Raw genomic sequence first — 22,280 nt, 5'->3', positions numbered from 1 at the left:
ATTTTGTCTAACTAGAGCATTCCGCTTTTTTTTTTCGTCCTTTTTTTGTCTGGTCGTCGTTGCCATTTATGAAAACCTGTGACTGGGTGACATTTCGAAGCTGTGCCCTTCTGAACGGGATGTTCTTGCATGTTTGCTGACCGCCGCTGGCAAGTTCAATAAGTCTGCAAAATGTTCTTCTCAAGTCACTGTCACTTCTTTAGCATGAGCGCTGGTGCAGTTGAGGCCTGCTCTTTACACACATTTCACTTTTCACCTTCATAGAAGGCTTGTGACGCAGACAGGTGTTCTGAAAACACCTCTATGCAGATCCAGGGGGCTGTTTGTAATAAATAAAATAAAAATGTTAGACGTCAGTTACGTGACTGCATCAAGAGCAAAGTTTTGATTTGAGGAAGTAATTTCTTACACATTCACTGCTTCTCATAGGTGATGATTTTTTGTTGTTGCTCTTTCTCAGTTGTAGATCTCTCTAACTGTAATTTGAACAATTTGATCTCTTTCAATCTGCCAATACGTGTTACACACGTTTTATAGATTAAGTGACGACTTTAAGATGCATCCAAGAAAAATCAATAGTGAAAATGACCAGTAGCTTCAGCAGCAGATAATACTTTGAAAGATTAATATGATATGGCTAAAGAATTCCCAGCAGAGGTGAAAATATTCTTGTAAAAAGCCCTCTGAGTCACTGGAACGTGTCCGATTGGGACAATGAAGGACTGTTCATTGTCATTGTTAGTCATTTAACAATGAACCCCACTGAAGTTATGAACGGGACCGCTCCGTATAATCCGCCTGTTCCGATGTAACCTCTCACCACGAGGATGCGTTCTCAGCTTCGCTCACATGATTGGAGTGACACAATCAAACATCAGAGGTCACTGTTGTGCTTCAATGGCACTTTTAATAAAACAGACATTTCATCCTCACAACAGCAATGTCTGGACAGAGAGGACGAGGAGGGGCGGGGAGCCGGGTGAGGGTTCCCTCTGCTGATAGGCTGGTGGCTCCTGATAAGTGAAAGGGAATTGGATAAAGAAAATTGAACTGTGCTGTTGAGCTCAGTGTGGGGAAGATGGAGGGCTGTGTGTGTGTCTGTGTGTGTGTGTATATATGTGGTTGGGGGGGCTCATCTTGGCTGGCATTTAATTCTCCTGTGTGAACTAAAGAATGACGACATAGCAAAGAGAACCCCGACCACAACCGTACATGTTCCCCTCCCCCTCACATATTTACAGGGGAAAAAATTAATACATTCAGTTAATTCACTAAGTAACAAAGCTAATTAATCTGTGTTTTTAGCAGAAATCACATGGTTTCACATCCAGTTTTCAAACAGACTCGTCTTTTTTCGTTCCATTCTTCTAATCTCTGACCACACAGTCCACCGTCTGCTTCTCTGTGGACAAACGACTTGCACGAAAATCCCCCTACCCACCCCCTTTCTAAAGACTTAAATCCATTTGGCCTGTATGTATAACTATTTACAGAAGCAGCAATCTAACCATCACAAAAACCCACCCACCCAGCAGTCTCATTCGTCCCTTCCCACCACAACAAAGTCCCACTCCCACCCGATAGTGAAAAAAAATATATATCATGACACCCGTCTTGCTGCTCCGTTCCATACACTGCCCACATCTTACCCTGTTCTAAAAGAGCATGCCAAGTTTAACAATGAACACAGAAAATGTCTCTATACAGAAAAAACACCTTTAAAAATGTACTTTTTTTTCTTCCTCCTCCCACTGGTGGACATGGACATAAAACAAGATTTCAGTGGCAGCAAATAATCGTTGTCTTGCTCCATTTTGGGATTCATCTTTTTATTTTTGTATCTTTTAGTGCTGACGGGGGGGCCGGGTTGAGTCCTACGAAAGTCCCGTCATGGGGGTTTTAGGAGGCCATCAACAGTGGGAGGGCAGTTTTCCAGGGTCTTTGAGGCAACAGTTGGCCAAGGGGCAGTTTTGGGAAGGGGTGAGAGGTTTTGGAGAGGAGAGGAGGGGTACCGGGGCAGGGGGTCTGGGTTATTTTTTGTATCATATCTGCCTTTTAGAGTCAGAGGTGGCGGGGACTAGGGTGGCCGTTGTGGTACAGCTTCTGCTTGATGTGGACCATGTTGCCGCTGGAGTCTTCCAGCTGTCTGAGCTGGGCTCGGCGACGGAGGTCTCGGAGGTTGCAGAACTGGGGCAGCCAAGACCAGGACGGGGTATCTGCAGGGAAGAGATGGGACGGTCAGAGGAGACATCTGATGGTGGCAGTGACCGCCCTGATTGATGGGATTCACCATGGGAATCTGTTACCTTCTAATTACTCAAAATGGAGCATGGAATCACAGGGTAACTCCCAATCGGGAACAAGAATTCCTGAACTGAAAAGAGGGAATGGAACTCGAAACAGAAAAAAAGAAGCCTATTGAAGCCTGGAATGCAGAACTAATGATGTACTTAAAATCTTTATTTTATTTCATCCATCAATTATCGCAGCTGGTGTTTTAACAACATCACAGACACAAAAACATGATACATGATTGCACATACTGTGCAAGGATCTAGCACACGGCCTTGAACAAGGTGTACCAATGTGAGTCCAAGCACTTTTCAAGCTGATTTGGCACTTGGCCCCCAATCAACAGGTGACCAGGAGACACGGGGGAAACGTGAAGAGCAAAGAAGGGATCTGTGCAGAAGTGAACTGGGGGTGTTACGATGACATTGTAGTTCATTTGCCATAATATAACTATGGGTCATGGTTGGACCCAGAGTCTGAGCATTTAAAGCACACACAGTTCAAATACTTGCAGGAAAAGAAGGAAACTCTGCCTCTGCTTCAGCAGTGCAATGCAAAGTGAGTGTCGATATTGACGTAACCAAAACATGTCACAATATTGATTTACTTCCACCTTGGCTCCCCTTCTTTACTTTATAAGTGGCAACAGGGCATGCGGATATTGTTAGACAACATTGCTTGTGTTGCTGTGGAGGAACGACTCAGCTAGACGAAATGTTAGTGAGATCAAGACACACAATAGTGTAAACTCCTTCTTAGCTGGCTTTTCGGTCTCCGTATCAGTTAAAGGACACATCAACAACCAGCAGCACAGAGGGCTGATCTCTTACTTTTTTTTAATGTTGATGAAAATGAGTCCAAGCGCTTCTTTCACACCAATTGTTCCCAGTTATTCTGTATGAAATAAGGCCTAGGCTGATAAGGGCTTCCTATTTAATAACAATATACCGGCTCGTCAACTTGTCCGTCTCTTTCGGGGATCTGCTTACCCGAACATACAATTCGGAGAAATCCAAACCTTTCGTTCCGATGCACTTCGTTTTAAAGAAAAGATCATAATGAGTTTTTTGTGTTGTGTAGCTATCGCAGCTGCAACAACTTTTAATTCTGGGATGTAAGGCTGAGCTGTTTGCAGCAAGGTAAAAATGACAGAGACAGAAAATTGAAGTATTGGATGACAGTGGTAAGTGGCATCTCTTCAAGTGCACCACAGTCGTAACTTCTTTTTTTCCCGATGCAGGGTTGGGCTGCTGCGTACGTGACCTTATCCACGGCGTCACTTTGCTACAGTCACAGGAGTCGTTACAAGGGAGACCTCGGCTGAGAGGGTGAATGCATCTACCCGTCTTTGGCCAATTAGAAGCCGACAAAGCGGCAGAGGTGCATAACGGGAAGAGGGGAACAGTTTTGTGCCTGTAGGCTTATAATCTGGAGCTGGCGAGGCGGAGCGATGTCCACAGAGACAGTAGATCGAGAAAGGAGAGAGAGAATGAGGGGAGAGCCCAACACAGCAAACCCAGTAGCAAATGGCCCTGCTGGAGGAGGAGCGGGCAGCAGAGGAGGAGGAGGAGGAGGAGGAGGAGGAGGAGGAATCGGGGGAGTTGGGGAAGCGGGGTTAGGCGTTGGGTGGAGGGGAGCGAGAGAGTTATTTTTAGCTGTGAATGGGTATGCTGTCCACAAGGACTGTTCTGAAGGGTATCCCAAGGAAAAGGGGCAACAAAGACAGGTTTATCTCATTTTAATAAAAGGATGGTGATGGAGTTGGCAGAAATGGTAATGCTAGGCAGAAAGGGGGAGGAGCGTGGCAGTTGTTATGCTCTTTCAGAGGTGAGGGAGGGAGGGAGGGTGGAGAGGGGGGGGGGGGGGCGCTCATGCTGAATGTCATCTTTCCCTAAATCTTTCAGACCGTTCTTGTGTTTGTCTCTGGCCAGTGTGTCTGGAGTCAGATACTCGCGGCGCATCAATGATAAGATGAAAACGAGGTAGTTGCAGCGGGAAGCACTGTAAAGGAAATGGCCAGGAGTAGATTTAATAAGTGAAGAGGGAGGGGGAGAGGGAGGAGCAAGAGATGGAATTAAGAGGGAGGGGGGAAAGCAACGAAAATCAATGCACACTGTGTATGTGTGTGTCTGTGTGTGTGTGTTTCTTTCTCACTTGCCATTCCAGCTGCTCTCTCTCTTGTTCTATTTATAGCTCTGGAGGAGAGTGTGTGTGTCAGTGGGGGTGGGGACCTGACAGCATCTCCATCCTGCACCCCAACACACACACACACACACACACACACGTAAGCTGCTCTGTCAGCCTCACCTTCACTCCTCATCTCAGGGAGGCTAAACGAGCCTGCCCTGGCATCAACGTCACAGTCGACACACATAACACACACACACACACACACACACGGCAGAAAGGGGCATTCCCTCCCAGCATGAAAGTAGAACAAGCCCATACCCCCACTCTATAACTGCTCCTAGTGAAGGCGGTTGAAATGAATGAATCCTTGTTTGTTTGATTCTCTTCTTCATGATGATGATTTTGACACTTTTAATGATGCATTGGAGAAATCAGCATTGGCTGGCTCGCTGCTGCAAAACCTTCCACACTGCTTTATCCTGCCTTTTTTTCCGTGGCAGCTCCAGATTATCCAGGCCACATATCACCTACTTTAGCGTTGCCCTTTATACTAAGGATCCAGGCCACCTCCACAACACATACCTGCACTGCCACTGAGCTCAGACGGAATAATCAACTTCCAAATCCTGTTTTATAAAAGCCTTGCTGCGATATTCAGTCTCTTTCCTTACATGTGGGAAAAAAATGCGTAACCCAGTTAGCGGTCCCCCCCCCCCCCTCAAAAGTTGGATTCTGGCCGGGTGGAAAAGCCTGTGAAAGCGCCATGACCATGAGAAACTGAAGCCCTGTAATCCAGGATGCTAATACTCAGCTCATCAGCGAACATCTTGCCAGTGCACACACCTCTGCGTTGTCTCCCTAGCAGAGTGCCAGACTACTGGGGATTTCGTGGTGCCGTGTCGCGATCTCACGCGTATGTCACATACAGTGTCTGCTCATCTGACAGACTTGGATGGCTTCGCTCATGTCTGCAGAACCGCACAGGCCAAATGGTGGTGAACTGAACACAACATGTTTTGTCTCATTAAGTCATTAATAGGCGCATTCCTATTCTCCTACTTAAATATCATGCATCTGTCATCTGTCAGAGGGGGATGGTAAGATGAATGAAATGGGTAATTTTGGAGAGATCGCTGAAGGGACACAGGAAATTAAGGAGCAATTACCCCACTTTCAGTTTAATTTAAACACATGGTATGTGGGAATGTAGTGCACTGCTCAAAGGAATTTATAAAATATTCGTTTTTTGAGCCTGGATCAAAGTAGTTTCAGTAGCTTCGCTACGTGTATTCATATATGTATTATATTGGTTATAACACCAAAGCAATGCAAAATAACAGCTTGGCCAGCTGTGCACTTATCCACACCAGGACATTTTATAAATCTATATGTGGCTTTCTGCAAACTTAGAAGTTTAATCCATACTTTATACATCATGGATAGTGGCTCTAAACCAATACAATCTTCCTAATCACATAGAGGTGCATGCAAACTTTCAGAGAGCAAACATTTGCTATAATTCTATACAGAGTTACAGGACGCGAGTTCAAGCGAGGACCCTCTTGCTGGGATGTGACAGTGCTGACGGCTGAACCACAGCACAGACCCGCTGATCTCAATGACTGAACTTGACTTGACAGACATTTCTGGGACATAAGAGCTACCCTCAAGGCAAAATAATACTCTTAGTTCAGTTAAAGGCCGTGCATGGCCAGGACAAACCCGCACAAGTGATTTTAGGCAGTTCAGGTTGAGCGGGACTAACACTTTATTGGCATGTTTTTGGTTCATGTTTTTGAATAACAGAAAACCAAACACCATGCATCACAAAGTGTACTGAACAATACGTACATGATAATGAAATCGCCGATGGCTCAGTTCCATTTAGCTGTTCATTCAGCGTGTGGATGCCAGCTCACAGTCACAGAGTCATGACTAACTGACACCTGGATAGAACACGGCCGTGTATTTGGGACACTTCTTTGTACTGCCATGAATGTTTGCTGTGAAGAAGGCCCATACAGTATACAACACACATGCACCTTTTACCCAGGCCAAAATCCATTTACGTTCACCATGAATGGATAAATACATCCAAAACCTGCCTCCAGCCTTCAAATAATCCTATTTCTCCTTAACCGTAAAGCTCAGCCTTGGTTGGAGTGGACGCACACTTGTGTAGGGTGTTTGCCTGTTCACTTTATTTTATTTTTATTTTATTTTCTCCTGTTTTATATCCTTCTATATTTTAAATTGGATGCTATATTTCCTTGACTGTGTTTCTGTGTCTTGTTGTCCAATGTCTTACTGTCTTATTGTCCAATGCTATGCATTGCCTCCTATTCAAATTCCTTGTATGTCCAACATATTTTGGCAACAAATGTTTCTGATTCCTGATCCCTGACCTCTATTCGTTAATCAGTTCACTTAACGCTTTTCTTTTGTTCTGGTTGACGGGCTCCACTCTTTTTTGCGTGCCCCAACGAGGGAACTAAGGTCCCTTATTGTTTGTAACTTATATGCTCTCTATGGCGCATATCATCTATTATAAGTATCCTTCATAAGAAGTGCTGATGTCCAAACCTTTTTAAAGCTCATCAGAAGAGCTCCTAATAATAATCACCACTACTTATCCCTGTACTTTTCTAATTAATCCTTATATGTATAATCTGCTAAGAGAGAGTAAACATACATGAAATCAGTCTGTCTTTAGATGCTAAAGTGGTGTGTATTTTTAACTAGGGTACACCATTAAGGAGATTTTTTATATTTTTTATTTGTGTCCCTGTGAAGCTTAATTGTTGTGACATATTTCCTGGAGAAATATCAACACTACAGTTATTTCAGAATGCTGCTCCTGGGTTAATCACGTTACCTAAACCCGTGTCTCCCTGCACAGACTACCTGTCAGCAGTAGAATTGATTTTACAGTTGGAAGTCAGACTATTTGTGTTATTTGTTAACCTCCAAGTGAGCCTGATTGCTGCTTGAAATCCTCTTTTGAGCACCTGGTGATTGCTTCCTCATCACCATGGCGACACTTGGCTTTCCGGGCCCCTCAGCTGGGGAAGTCCATGTCGAAAAGTGGATGTCCCCTTTTAAATCCTTACAAATGATGATGAATCTTTTATTTTCATAAGCCCAGTATTTCAACAAAAGTCCAAAATTGCTATATAAAATTTGTTTTTGTAAACATGAACTCGTTTTTGGTTAAACTTTCAAATTGCAAGTTATCTAGTCATGAATGCAATTATCAAGAATATGAATTTATGGAATTGCCCGTTAGCTACCTGGTACCCTGCAAAGCTGTTCTTTTAGTCGTCTCATTGAGGTACGACTTAACAAAATGTTAACCGGGGGGTGCATCATTTTGATTATTTTAACCTCTATTGATATTATATTTCACTTGTCTGCATTGCTTTGGTGTTTAAGTCTTGCGGTGTGCCGAATGAGACCCTCAAAGGTTTCACTTAGCACAATACAATGGTGCATGGAAGCTTCAGTAAGCAAAGCTCTGTCAATCTGAATCAATGCTGAAAAGTGATTCGCCCAAACATGCTGAGAAGGACATCAACTCTTCTGTTTGATTCAATGCTAACACAACATTTTAGCTAAAGGTGTAAAATCAATAGACTTGCTTGAGCAACAATATGCTGTAGTGCAGGGATGGCATTACTGGGTGCACTTAGAATTAATTTAACAATGATGTATTAAAGTTAACATCTATTGGGAAATTTTATGTAATCAGAATTTCACATTTTTATTTTTCCACCAAGTGTTGCTTTTAACATCATATTCTACTGTATATTCTGTGTTTGTATGAAATTGATTTTTTTAGAAACTGCATTATAGCAGCAGCTCTTAGATATGATTGTGTATGTCTTGTTTGATAATTATCTCATAAATAGAGACTTAAACATATTTGGAACATAATTACTCCTAATGATGGTGCTCTCACGTTTGCTTTTGAGTGCTGCGGCTCCGGTAAACAAATCAGGCTTTTAGGAAAAATAATTATTTGAGGTATTTTGGGTGGGCAGAGTGGAAGACATGAATTTCATTTTAGTTTTACCTCAGCCGTTAGCCTTCGTATGACTCATCACACAGTTGGAAGGTTTAGCTGTGATTCTCCAAGAGGTCGTTGCACACTGAGAAAAGAATCCAGTGCGGAAAGCCAAAAATGGACCAGGCAATGGGGGGAGGCCACTTACCAGAATAAAACCATCTGCAGTGTTAGCCGGGCCAACGCAGGCATGCAGAAGATATACATGGCGGATTGATACATACTGCATTCGGATCCTTCATACTTTATTATTTCACCTCAAATTCAGATGATTCAAGATTCCGTTGCTGGGAACCTGCTGGTAAATTCCATTTCCTGTCGTTTAGCATAATATTCACACCTCAGCACACACCTCCGAAATGAGAATGATTTTATGATAATTTATGGTTGGCTTGGCTCTCGATCGAGTTTCTGCCGCCGTCAGTGTCCGTCTTACCGTAGTAGCGGCTCGCCCTCCAGGCCCTGACGGCGCAGTGTAGGACTCCGTCTAGCCACAGCAGCAGCCAGCTGATGCAGAAGCCCAGCAGCAGCCCCAGCATCAAGTCCATCTCCTGCTTTGTCACACTGTCACTCACAAAGTAGTTCTCTGACGAGTCCACCAAGGAATGGTCCCCGTCGTATGGGATTACATAGTGGACGTGATGCCTGTGGGGGGTCAGACGGATGAAGGTGAGAGTCAGTCAGGTATAAGCCAATATATTATTTTAGCAATCAAAGATACAAACAAACCTTTCTAATCCGTCACATGGACACACAGGTGTGTGTTAAATTAATGGGAAAACCCGTTCTCCTTAATTGGTGATTTGATGAAGGTGAAGAGACCTGTGTAACATGTGACTCCAAATACTCCCATGTGTGTTCAGTACGGTTGATATCTGGTAACTGTGGGGGCCGTTTAGTATGTTATGATGGGAAAACCCATCCTAACGCGAATCATGTTCAGAGATTTCTTTTCTGAATTTGAAAGAACCTACATTAATCCGCCCTTTGTTTAATAAACCTTGAAGCCCTCTCAAGGACCCTTGGGTGTCTCCGGGCTGCACTTCAGGGCAGCTGCGGCTAGAAAAGTTTAAGAAGACTTTTGCTCACAGCCTAAAAAAAAACATAAACCAACACTCCATCACTATTTCAAAGACTGCTGTTAAGGGGCCTTTAAGAAAGGCATTTATTCCAATATCCTAACAGAAAGAAAATACCTTCTCAGTAAAATACCTTCTGGATTAAGTCAATGTTGCCAAGACAAATTCATCATCCAAAATGTTTCAAGTGTGCAAGTATGGTTCTTGAGATACTTTATAACTAGCAATTATTTCATCAATGTGGGCTCCTTCTTCTTCATTTTGTAAAAATATTCAAAGGGGTTCTAACTAGACAGTTTCTTTAAATCTGTTCCAAATTGGAGACATTAAAGGACTCAATATAAATTCAGTTTTGATTGTTTTTTCTGCACATCCACAGGGTGTGTGATTGCTTTTAACCAGGTGTTCACATCTCACAGGAGAAGAAAGAGGGGAAGGAATGGAAACATTACGCTTATAGAATGGAAATTAAAAGACAACTTGTTTGTTGTAGATGCACAAAGGCATCATTCTGTTGCAATGCAGGTTAGCGACGAGAACACCATAAACATGTCTCTGCTTATCAACGGTTGCAGCAGCTACTCATCATGACCATCCAGTCCCCCACTTGGCCATATTGTCCAGCACGGACTTCCTTCCATGTTAAACAAATACATTCACTTGATATTAAACTCTTCTATAATTGTACAATCAAACCATACAAGTTCAAATGATGGGAGCTGAGAGATAGAAGACAAACCATTGCGCACACGTTTTGGGACAATGCATTGATAACAGGTTGGAATGTCTGCTTTGCTTATCTCTGACTGATCTATCACATAATTCATTTACTTGTGCATGGCTTAACACCAAGTGTCTAATGTGTCTTGACTGGCTCCGTCCTGAGATGCACTGGAAGTTGGACTGTTTGTTGATGTGTCTGACTTTCCTGCCAGTGAGGGAGAAGTGAAAAATCTCCACCTACAGGAATGCAACTTGTTTAACTGAAAACTCTCCTTGCACAGTGATTGGCAGATGATCTCTGGGAAGTGCAGTGCAGATGCACCCTCAGCACTTAGAATGGAGGAAAAGCCGGATCTTATCTTTCTGGGGAAGAAGTGGAGCCACAAGGGGGATCAAATCCCCCCAAATCTCCCAATCTCTCAAGATTGTGTCTTTGCCCTGAAGAATTAAGAATTCTTTTGTGTTGCATGCATTAAACTAATTTTAATCCTGCTGCTCTGCCCCCAGGAACCACTTTGTTTGCGTCTTTTGTTGCGGTATAAAAACAAATTCATTTTTCTGTAAGACATCGGGATGAAAACGCCAAAAAGAGATCATCTAGATCAACTTAGGAGAACTACCTTACAGCCGCTCACAACAGCATGACACCAATCAGCGGGGCAGAAACCCACACAGTCCACTAGATCTGTCCCCTGCCGCTGAGCCTGTCGGTCAGAGGAGCGACGGCTACATCCAAATCAGAGCACACAAGGCTGCCAAATACAATGACACTGGCCGTGTCCTCGGGCCTGATAAGGTGAGCGCTGTGGGCGTCACGACACCTCCGTGTCTAACGGGTGGGAGTCAGGCAAGTGAACGACACAAGCTCATCTGCTCGATTCGTCCACGCATCTCGTTTAAACACAGATGGCTGAATCGGATTCAGGAGTGTTTCCAAGTAAAAGACTCACATGAAAACTGCGAGGAGTGGAAACGATATGACTATACACACCACCCGAAGCATTGGCCTCATAATTCAATTTGGGGGTAAAATATCCGTTTGGGTTTTGTACATATTAAGAGCTGTGCTCAATACTGTTGATAATTGCCTACTTTATAATGTCTGTGAATCCTAATTGACAGCCAGTATGACATGATTGTCAAAATATTACCAACCTGACATTTACTGATATGTCATCTTGTCCAACAAATCCTGTCTCCAAACATATTTGTTTGTCTTGATCAGTCTTCACACCACATCCGTCGGTGCGTGAGGCCTTTCCAAACTTTCCTTCAGAATATACCCCTCATACAGGCACAAACCACCTGATGATGACCAACTTCTGAATTTACAGGCAACAAAAAAAGACACACGGTGAAACTGGCCTCTTAATCCTGCTGATGAACTGCTAGCACATCAACCCCTCACTGCAGTATGCATAGCATACACTGCTGTTTGGTTTTTAATGTGCATCTGTTCAGCTTGCACCAAAACCGCTGGTGACATTCCCCTTCCACAAAACACGGATTGGTCCTCGTGGCTGCATTTCTCTAGGTTGTCTCCACAACATGGGTCAATGAGGATCTAATACCCGAGGACAATGAAGGTGTGAATCGATTGGATGAAAAGATTCTTACTTCAAATCCCGATAGCTACTGTTGCCATACCCTCTGGCACTGACTTGAGACCAAGAAAAAAAGACATGCCCAGTTGTGTTTCTCTGCTTATAGAGAGCCACAGTGATACACTGATGTATTATCCTGCTTGCTGACTGTTGTATGAGAAGGAAAAACAGAATAAATGCGGATTCATTTATTAATGGATGTCTTTCCACCTCTTTTTTTTCATCACTTCCAAAACTGCTCCGACCAGAAAGCAAAACAGCAGGTAGGCTGACCATATGAATTTCTCAGCCATAACCCTTCCACTCCAAGCTTCACATGTTCGCCATAAACCCACCGGCTTCGTATGGTCTCCGACACCGTGCAGGGCCTGTGCAAGACGCGCAGCGCACTTGATGCTCGGATTGTTTTCGAACGGCCGTATATTGCTCATACTTCATTACCTATTTATGGCTCCGACACACACCTCCGTGTATGCAGCAAAGCAGAAATCCTCGCAGACCTTCTGTATAGAAATATATATATGAATGATATTTAAAAAAAAGAAATAAGAAGAAGAAAAAAAAGACCGTTGCGACCAAGCGTGTCTGTTAGAGCAAATAATAAAACGTCACTGAAAAAATATCAGCCGCTGCAAACGCACTGACGGCTTTATTTCAGCTCGGCTTTGCGGGGATCCGCCGCCAGAAATCTTCGAGGCCTCTTCGACAATTAAGAATTGGCGGTTTAAAGAGAAAAAAAATCTAACAAAGAAAAGCTCACAGAACATCATGTTTAGCACAAGTGTCAAACGAGAAAGACGGCATTTACCTCCCACAGTTGCAGTGACAGACGCGATCCTCCCCTCGTAGATGCGGTAAGATGTAGTTGTGAAAGCGATCCAGTAGTGCGTTCATGTCCATTAAACAGGCTATCGCCTGCAAAGAAGCATGCAAGTCAGCTGGGACATGTCAAGCAATGGGCTATAGGCTACATGGAGACGGCGAATGCTTCTCTCCATCGGCATCGAGATACACAACAACAAGAGGGATCGTAGAGAAAACGGAGAGATCCTCCCGATTCTAAAGAGGGGGGGACTCGTGCCTCAAAGCGGACTTAGATTATTTATTTATGACAGCAGGTAATTATAGGTAGGGCAACCTACTTCCACATGTCACTGGTAGGCCGGCTGTCAGGGGGGTTCTCGCGAAATTTATGGCACATTTTAAATGATCGGACGAAATATTCACCTACATTCGAAGAACAAAAAAAACCGTATCGTGGCTGAGGGAGGTGACGATCTCTTACCATTACAACTGAAGCACCGAGAATCATAAAAATCATGGTGGTTGTGATCATATGCATCAAAACTTCCGAACTGGCCGCCGTTCCTGTGGCGCGGGGTTCTACCCGCGGCGGTGGAGACGCTCCGGCTGGGCTCTGGGCGCTCTCTCCCGACACGAGCCGCTCATGGAGCCGCCGCGCCTCTCCTGGCTCCCCGTGCCTTCAAACCGCCCGGTCTCTTCCCCCCACCTCCCCCCCCCCCCACCCCGGTTTCGTCCTACACCCGACAAGTCGCTCTCGCAGCCCTTCACTGCGCCCTCTCCATCCAAGGAGCCCCCTCCTCCTCCACCCAACCCAACCACCACCACGGTCGGTCGTTCGGTCGGACGCGGCTTCGAGGAGGCAGTCCGCTTCTAATTACTGATGCAAAAGTGAGCTGTTCTTCCAGGTGCGTGTCTATCTCTATCCCACTTGAAGAAGAACATAAAGAAAAAAGTGATAGGCTCCCGCAATGTGCCTTAAGGGATGCCTCGGTATCCTCTCTTCGCTTTCTCCAAGTTATTCCAAAACCCAGGGGCTGCGTTTTAATGCCGGCCAATCCTGCCCTCCATCCGCGAAAAACGGTCGATTTCTCTTGCCTGGACGTCTCAAAGAGATGCACCGACTCCTATCACGGCCATCGCCCTCGTCGTTGTGGGAATGCTTGATACCATCGACATGAGGTCCAGATCGCTCCAGTCGGGGACTAGACCCACCCTGCGCCCCGAGTCCAGTCCGGATCCAGCAGCTGCATCAACGCCCGGAGCCAGACACGCATGATTATCCCATCCCGGCTTCCAGCAGCTACACCAGCATCCACTCCCACCTCTACAGTGCACGTGCGTGTGCGCGATGGTGCTTGTTCCACTGCGCGTGTTAGAGAGAGAGAGGGAGAGGGGGAGGGAGAGAGAGAGAGGGGGGGGGGGGTAGTGGGAGGTGTAGGGGGGGAGCTGCAAGCTGCCTTTGTGGCATCGGCCTGTAAAGGCTCTTTATGTATAGTGGATACCTGCAGATGTGCACTGGAGGGCTTCAAGAATGTACTCTTGATGATGGTTTAACCTCCTTTTGCTCCAGGGGCTGCATAAGCAAGCAAACGCCCCTGCTTAGTTTTTCTCTTGCAGATGCAGCTCTTCAGTTTCTTCTCCTATCCTGCATGTTTAATGTCCAAAGTGAATATTTGATTTAAAAAACAAACATATAGCAATTCCATACATAAAAAATTGATTCTTCTTTTGGGAAAATCTCCAACAACAAATAATTCGTCGTTCAACCAAAATATTTTCAACTGCATTTGAAATCTCAGGGTGAAATGTTATCCAGCGTACAAATGCGCCAACTCGAACGACCGGTCAGCCATAGGTAAACATTTACATGTTTTTATTCATCTGTATAACCTTTGACCTTGTTGAAGACTGTTTCAGCACCATGGTCAGTGGTCACACAGCAGCCTGCATTTACCAGCTTCTGGAGGGATTGCATTTTATTATTATACCAAAATTAAAACATGACAAAATAATAAATAATTGTCACTGTACCATTCAGAAAATACACTTTGCTAGTGTGGAATATAAAAATACTTGAATAATTAAAAGTTAGAAGGTTGTTTTATAAGGAAAGTTTGTTGCCGTTAACAGCATTTTTTTTAAATTGTGCACCAATTGCGGAAACAGCACAAAACAACTGATCTTCAACAGATATCTTTACATGAATGTAAACAAACATCCATACATTAAAAATAGCTCAATTTTGAATCGGTCAAGAGCCTCAGGAATCAAATGACTTGTAGATGCCACTACGTTAGAAAATGTTGAGAGTAATTCTGTCTAACAAGTGTCTCTACAGAAAAGCATATGTGTCAGAAATATAAAATTATGAAATCAATTGACATCTACAGTAAAATTGTCCACGCTTGGTTGACCGCTCCTCTGTTCCACTCAGATGACTGAAGCTGATTTCTGCAAATGCACAAATGCATGGCTAGCCTTCAGGCCATTAAATCTGTTAACACACAATGCCATTGCTCTGTAATACCAACTGATGTCTGCATATGTGTCCTGTTTCTGTTACGGCAGATGGTTTGATGTACATTTTTATTAGGTCTAATAGGTGCATTGCCTCAGTTTGTTTTCCGATGTAATTTAATGACCTTTGGTTATATTGTTTTTGTCTCAGTGTGTCTGCTCGTCTTTTTACACAGCAAATATCCTGTTTATTGCTTCTCAGCCCACTCCTCCCCCACATGATTTTTTACCAACTGCGTGGAGCCATCAGAAGGAGTTGGTGGTGAGCAGGATTTCAAAGAGTTGAAGAGATCCGAGTGAGGAGAGAAGCAACATCTCTTTCAATATCGTAACTGAGCCTCCTACTTTGTCCTGAGTCACAGTCTGCAAGATATGATGACTCAGAGCTTTCAACTTATGACATTATATCTATCACTAGATGTATAAATTATAGATGTATAGATAAATATATTTATGGATGTATAGATGGATATATAGGTATTAACATACTGTATATAAATAACAATAGATAGATAGAGGAAGAGAGACGGATGGATGGGTGGTAGCTTATCCATATTTTGTGGATTTTTTTTACTTTAAAGAAGTATCAATAGATGTAAAAATGAGTGATGTAAAAATTAATATATATATATATATATATTTATATTCATTTTTATATTTATATTTATTCATTTATTCAACGAATTCTTTCAAACCTGTCAAGTGGTTTCATTTACGTTTCTTTGGTGTTGTAAGTGGCGATTTGACCCACTACGTTTTCCGTACGTTTTGACGTACACGACCTGACGTGTGCGGAATCGAACTTGTAAACAAAAGCAGACACTACTCTGACGGTTTTAGTTTACTGAAGCAAAAAACTCAAGACAAAATCAGAGTCATCTGTTTTTTAGAGCGCAGTGGAAGGTAAGCGTGGAGCTTGTTGACTGTCAAGTCTCGCAGTTGTGCACTAACTTATATAACGTTAGTAGTGAGTGCTACAAGCGGGGCTTTGTTTTGTAATATCCAGCCGTTGTGTGCTAGCTAACGTTAGCTACGAACTGCTAACGTTAGCTGTCATACTTCATGTTAGCTAGAAGCTAACCTGACAGCGATGCTACCCAGCGTACGTCAGCTAACAAGTGCTTGTTGTTACTATTTCACGTTAGAGCACCGATACTAGTTATCGAAAAGATTATTACCTCGTTAACGTTTGCTAGCCGGAAACTCGTCTTATTTTATTTAAACTATCCTCAGAGATAATGTTACAATACAGTAACCATGACACCGTTAACGTCTCATTTCTGCATCGGCCATAACACATTTGAGCTGTAATCCTTCGAATCTGTTAAATATTCCGATTCCACTGCAACACATTTTAATGCATTTGTCAGTATACCAGAAAGTCAGACAAAATATGTAGTTCAAGCTGTGCCTATGAAGAGCATTAAAGGGCCAGGGCTCTTGATGGAGTTTGTCATAATGTCTTCTAAATCAGGGACAGATTATGACCTTCATCTCTTTCAAATTACAGCTTCACAGACAACTAACTGGCTGAAATGACTAACTTGGTAATATTATGATTTTCAAAGAAAACAATACCTCTATTTAAATATTTGGGAAAACCTCACCCCTACTCCTGTTTTGTGTCTTTTGAAATGATCTCCAGATGTTTGGCAGTGGTTGATGCGGGCGCCAGCTCCTTCCTGTAAGAAGACATATTTTGGTGTTGTAGGCCCGCAGAAACGACTGTAGCCAACATGTCTAGGAAGCAAACGGCGAAACCTGTACGGGGCAACAAGAGGAGTGAATCGGAACGCAAGAGGGATGAACGGGCGGCACGCAGGGCCATCGTGAAGGACCGCAAGAACCGGCCTCAGGATGCAGATGAAGGGGCCGAGTTTGTCAGTTTCTCTAACCAGCTCCAGGCCCTGGGGCTCAAGCTCAGAGAAGTCCCCGGGGACGGGTAAGAGGCCACACAAAAAAAGATTGTGGGGGGGGGGATATATGCCGGGGTTTCCCCACTATCACTGATGGTGCATCACGTGTCTCCTTAATTTGACTATATACAGAATGCTTCAAGCTGGAGACAGCAGTCTCACCATGAGGAACATAATGTCTTCAACCTTCTGTGCCTAGAACTATCCAGCCCACAATCAATAACAATGTACAGTATTTGTATTTGCATGGTGGCTGCATAGTAGAGGCACATTTTCCTTTTATTGAAACGTGATTTGTTTTCCCTCGACTGACAATAACAGCGGCATTGCGTCATTTACAGGAAAGCTTGTAGAAAATATGGAAATTTAACTGATCTAAAATACAGTCTTGCCTTTATCAGTCATGCGTACTATTGGGCAGAAGGTCTTGGAGGCTTGTGGTCTTCAGGACGTCATTTTCTCCAACACCCAGAAACTTCGCTAATACCAACTAGTAGAATATAGGCATTTTACCCAAACACACCATAACATTCATGCTGAGTCATTTCACTATGGGCAGACGTGCGTGGACATTCCAGTCACTGTCTTTGTTTCTTGCAGGAACTGCCTGTTCAGAGCTCTTGGCGACCAGTCAGAGGGTCACTCCCGGGGGCACCTGCGACTTCGCCAGGAGACTGTCCAGTATATGATGTCCCATCGGCAAGACTTTGAACCCTTTGTTGAGGACGACGTTCCTTTTTCACAGCACTGTAAGGAAATGACCCAGAAGGAGACACTGAGTGAATCAACAAAGTAAACAAAATATAGTTGTGGTGATCAAATTGAACACTTCTAATAATGCCTCATTCACTATGAACTATTCTGTCGCATTACTGTACAAGGGAAGTCCATTGATTTCTGTGGGAGACGATGTTTATCAGCAGCTATGCAGTGACCCCTGGTGGCTCTGTTCTGTCTGCAAGGGAGTGCAGAATCATTTTAAATGTTCAGGCCTCTCAAGAATTAAAGTATTTGAAAGAAAAAGGAGAACTTGGTTAATGTGGTCGCAATGAACATGTGTGACTGTTGATAAAGGATACAAAGATATTGCTTTGCTTAAACATGTCACAAGTCCACAAGGTTGTTAACCACTGCTATCAGTCTTCACTTTGGAATCAGAAATGTAATTATTGACTGATTAAACTAGTTCAAATGTTTTTTTTTCATTACAATTAAATTATCTTACATTTTAGGAGGGTTTTGGGAGACATTCCACATGTGTGACAGAACTGTAGAAAGTTAAAGAAAAATGAGGAAAGGGTAAAAATTTCTTGTGAGTAATGTTTTTTTGTTTCTTCCCACACAGTATCCAACCTCTCTCAGCCCGGTACATTTGCTGGAAACGATGCAATCGTGGCTTTTGCTCGTAGTCAACAGGTTAAAGTGGTCATCCATCAGCTCAACACAGCACTGTGGGAGGTACGGGTGGAGAAAGAGAAAAAGTCTTTCAAAAGACGTCACATAATGAAATGATGAATAAACTAACTGTTGGGACACCGCTTAGTTTGTATGTGCTGTTGTTATTGCAGATAAATGGCGCAGAGAAGGAGGTATGCAGAGAGCTGCACATCGCTTACCGCTATGGAGATCATTACGACAGTGTGAGGCGGATCGGAGATAACTCTGAGAGTCCTGCTCAGCTCCGCATAGAGGTATAGGGAGCGTTAAACAGAGAAGTATAGGAAAATTCCCCCATCCCCACCCCCCCGATAGTGCATCCTGCCATGTTAACCCCTCTCTGAAGCAACCTTTTTTTGAGGTTGTTTTGTATATTCGCGTTGTTGCTGCTTCCCAGAATCTTCAGAATTCACAATCAGGCCATCAGCGTGAGTTTGGGGATGGCCAGAGGGACAGACGGAAAAAGCCGTCTTCCATAGCCTCAGAGGAGGACAACGTGATTCTGAGCGCCATCAGGAATCGAGGAATCCCCGGTCAGAAACTACAATGGATTCATTGACTTTCCAATTTTTTTTACAGAATTCATATCCACGATACATCCAAGTTTGCTATTGGTCCGATAGAAATGTCTGCTTTACATTACCAAGAGTGATCCGATCACACTGACCGGTCGCGTTTATGTGTGTGTTTTCCGCCGCAGGTGATGAGGAGAACCTTCTCCAGCTGAGCGCGGCGACCATCAACGCCGAATGGCTCGTCGGCGCTGTGCTGTGCCAGTCCTGCCAGGGCCAGTGTGCCTCAGGACCCTGCTCCGCCTGCAGAGTGTCAGCCACAAACTGCAGTGAGCACAAACAGCCAGCAGAGGGCGGCAATATACAAAAGGCAAAGGTAGAGCTGCTTGTTACGCAAAAAGTTAACAATTAACTTTCAATAATTTAATACACAGTGTGAAAGGATTCATGTTGTAAGACAAAAACACAGAAATATTCGAGTCGTAGATTTCCCTCAGCCTGTAAGAAATCCCCCACCTATCATATAGTTTGTTTTAGTTTTTTATGAATTTTCTTATGTAGCAAAATGTGTCTGCATTTTGGTGCGGTAATACATTTACAGTATTTAACCTTGTAACAAGTAACCTCGGAAGGAGCATTTCAATCACAAGGTAACCACGCTATAATTCATTCCTGTCTTTAGGGTCTATTTGATGTTAAATGGATCATAATTTACAAATTGTTCATTCTACTGTACTGAAGAAGACTTGAGACTAATGCTTGCCACCGGGGCTTGACATTAGCACCCGCCCACCCGCCAAATGCGGGTAGATTTTGGCTGTGGCGGATAAACCACTCCCTCTCACTAGCCACTTTGGTGTGTGCAATTCAGTTTTTGGGATGGTTTTGCGCTTGAGATGGTATGTCCCTCCTGTGTTGCCGTAGAGGCAAAAGGGTGGTTGAGGGCGGTTATTGATATGGTTATTACTGTGTCATGAATGCATGCTCGGTCACATTGGTGGCTGAAAGAAAATAATAAACTCGTTGCAGGGTTCTCAAGCCTCACGCATTGACCGTGAGACACACGCACTTCCACCAGTTCACACGCCACACTTTGAGAAGGAGATGCCAACCAAAGTTGCCCTGCTAGTGTTGTATCGTGCACGCTCGTTACTAGGCAACATAGACACGTGACAGGTGGAAGCTTTTTATAAAACTTGAGGAGACCTGCTGAGTGCAAGGCGAGGATGTGTGGGCACAGAGCAGGTGTAGGAAAACCCAGAGGGTAGACTCACTAAAGAGGAAAACTGCCGATGAAACCAAAAAATGAAGAAGAGAGAAAGAAGAGACTGTTCAACGAAAAGCGGAGATCCATTCAAGAATGGTCGATTTATGATCCAGCCAAGAAAATATGCATTGTATTCCACTGATTGTAGGATGTACAGGAGTGAAAAGGTTAAGGGGTCTTTTTTGGAGTTGGGACAAGAAACTTCAGAGTGTAAACAATAAAAGACCATGACATCTTCGTTGGAGATGTTAAAACGGATGAAGACGACAGTACTCCTGCACGTATGCAATGAGCAACTCTTTTGTCTTTGTCTAAATCAGTTGCATATGTTTTCATACAATAGCTTTACACACTTTGTAAAGCTCCAATTGTAAATCTAGTTCTTCAAGTAAATTGTAGCAAATCGTAGTCGACTTCAAATCAAACTCAACAACAAAAATTGTGGCTAATGAAATCGCTGAGAGGCTAGTAACTGGAAAACCACTAGCTGGTGAGCAAAAATGTTAACGTCAAGCCCTGCTTGCGACCATAAGCTCATGTTTATCATGTGTTAATCAGTTTTTAAATCCAGTAAGGAGTAGTTACGTTGCGATGCACTTCTGTACAAGGAGACTTGTGCAGGCAGAGGAGTCTCTTCCCCTGCTGGCTTTTAGAATTGACAACACGTTTAACTTTTTTTAACTCCTGAGCTGGTTCAGGTCAAAATACCCCTCGGTTACGGTTGTTGCTGAAATAAAAAAAAAAAAGCGTCTCCCCTCCCACCTTCCCAGGTATCTAACAAGCAGAGGAAAGAACAGCAGCGGCAGGAGAAGAAGAAGCGGCAGGAGGAGAGGCATCGGCAGAAGTTTCTCCAGGGTAAAGAAAGCCAAGACCAGAACCAGAACCTGCCAGAGGCTGTTACTTTAGTACCAGCTCTCAACACTCTCAGTATATAGACCGGAGCACGGCCAACATTACCTGCTGCTACTCTAGCTACCGCGGGCTGGCGCTGTTTTGCACAATCAGCTTTTCTTTTGGTCACAGGGGATGACTTTTCCTAAAGATTAACCCCATTGTTCCTTTGCCAACGGTATATCTGTGTGCGTGTGTGAGATGTAAAAGATTTTTTTTTTTTTTTTTTTTACAATCCCTGGTTGGTGTATGCAGAAGCTACTCTGATCTGGTCTACCTGGCGCTACCCTTTTTCCTTTTTATGCCGGACATCTTGCTTCAGCTGGGCTCAGTAAAGGATGACGTGCCATTAATGATTGTTGTGCACTGTGTGAGGAATGTGGCAATAAATGATAAACAATGATTTACTGTTTTTTTTTTCTCCCCCCCCCCCCACCCCCCTTAACAGACATCTCGCACTTTTTAAAAAGAGGCCTTCAAAAGAAACAGTTTCCTTTGTCTCAATTCCCACAATGGGATTTTATCCCCACTTGGCAAAAGTCTCTGCGGTGATGTTTTACATATAACACATTGAATGTTTCCCCAGTGCGAAGTTAATGTGTAATCCGGTATTTGACTGGCTGTTATTCTAATTGGAGGGACCCGACAGTTGGTCATATTTAAACCTACGGTAGATGAATGTGAAGGCCTCCATCCATCTTTACTGTCCTAGGGAGTGAGGACAGCGATTCGAATGCTGAATATCGTTATGCAATAGAGACACGGCCGTTGAGGTCAGAGGAGACGAAAAAATAAATGTAATCACCAGGGCCCGGTTTTTCAAAAGTAATCCATTAGGATTTTGGATAACGGATTGGATCAAATCTTGAAAATGGGTTTTTCAAAAGAAAAAACGGATTACATAATCGGATTAGATCACGTGATCCAATCTTGGTCTTGATCTGGATCAAACCTTTGGTTTGGGTTTTTCAGAACTTTTTTGTAGGATTTGGATCACTTTGATCCAAGGCTTTAACATATTCAGCCTTTCAGTATACAGCAAAGT

The 22,280-nt window shown here is 43.6% G+C and overlaps 2 protein-coding genes across 3 annotated transcripts; one reads left to right on the top strand and one right to left on the bottom strand.

The window, feature by feature from the left end:
- Positions 1 to 881: 881 nt before the first annotated feature.
- On the bottom strand, positions 882 to 14,059 carry tmem240a (transmembrane protein 240a). Its single transcript, XM_037480377.2, has 4 exons — positions 13,177 to 14,059; positions 12,700 to 12,806; positions 8,922 to 9,130; positions 882 to 2,216 (listed from the first exon to the last, which is right to left on the bottom strand). The coding sequence occupies exons 1-4, from the start codon at positions 13,231 to 13,233 to the stop codon at positions 2,062 to 2,064; spliced, it is 528 nt and encodes a 175-aa protein (XP_037336274.1). The 5' UTR covers positions 13,234 to 14,059; the 3' UTR covers positions 882 to 2,061.
- Positions 14,060 to 15,959: 1,900 nt separating this feature from the next.
- Positions 15,960 to 21,638, top strand: otud3 (OTU deubiquitinase 3). 2 transcript variants are annotated; one of them, XM_037480783.2, is made up of 9 exons: positions 15,960 to 16,115; positions 16,723 to 16,759; positions 16,858 to 17,154; positions 17,729 to 17,877; positions 18,474 to 18,586; positions 18,697 to 18,819; positions 18,963 to 19,098; positions 19,266 to 19,453; positions 21,115 to 21,638. In XM_037480783.2, the coding sequence occupies exons 3-9, from the start codon at positions 16,949 to 16,951 to the stop codon at positions 21,277 to 21,279; spliced, it is 1,080 nt and encodes a 359-aa protein (XP_037336680.1). In that variant the 5' UTR covers positions 15,960 to 16,115; positions 16,723 to 16,759; positions 16,858 to 16,948; the 3' UTR covers positions 21,280 to 21,638. The 2 variants fall into 2 exon arrangements, with proteins under 2 accessions (XP_037336680.1, XP_037336679.1); XM_037480782.2 differs by lacking the exon at positions 16,723 to 16,759 and having other exon boundaries at positions 15,967 to 16,115.
- Positions 21,639 to 22,280: the final 642 nt, after the last annotated feature.

Source organism: Pungitius pungitius, chromosome 1 (assembly GCF_949316345.1).
Source record: "Pungitius pungitius chromosome 1, fPunPun2.1, whole genome shotgun sequence".
Classification (NCBI taxonomy): Eukaryota; Metazoa; Chordata; class Actinopteri; order Perciformes; family Gasterosteidae; genus Pungitius; species Pungitius pungitius.
This window is presented reverse-complemented; position numbering and strand designations above follow the sequence as displayed.

Excerpts from the sequence above, each read along its gene's own strand:
- tmem240a (XM_037480377.2), bottom strand. The coding sequence starts at position 13,233 with ATGCATATGATCACAACCACCATGATTTTTATGATTCTCGGTGCTTCA. Across the intron at positions 9,131-12,699 it reads TGTCACTGCAACTGTGGGAG|GCATCACGTCCACTATGTAA; the intron begins GTAAATGCCGTC and ends GACCCCCCACAG. Across the intron at positions 2,217-8,921 it reads GAGGGCGAGCCGCTACTACG|ATACCCCGTCCTGGTCTTGG; the intron begins GTAAGACGGACA and ends TCTTCCCTGCAG.
- otud3 (XM_037480783.2), top strand. The coding sequence starts at position 16,949 with ATGTCTAGGAAGCAAACGGCGAAACCTGTACGGGGCAACAAGAGGAGT. Across the intron at positions 17,878-18,473 it reads CGTTCCTTTTTCACAGCACT|TATCCAACCTCTCTCAGCCC; the intron begins GTAAGGAAATGA and ends CTTCCCACACAG. Across the intron at positions 19,454-21,114 it reads GCAATATACAAAAGGCAAAG|GTATCTAACAAGCAGAGGAA; the intron begins GTAGAGCTGCTT and ends CCACCTTCCCAG.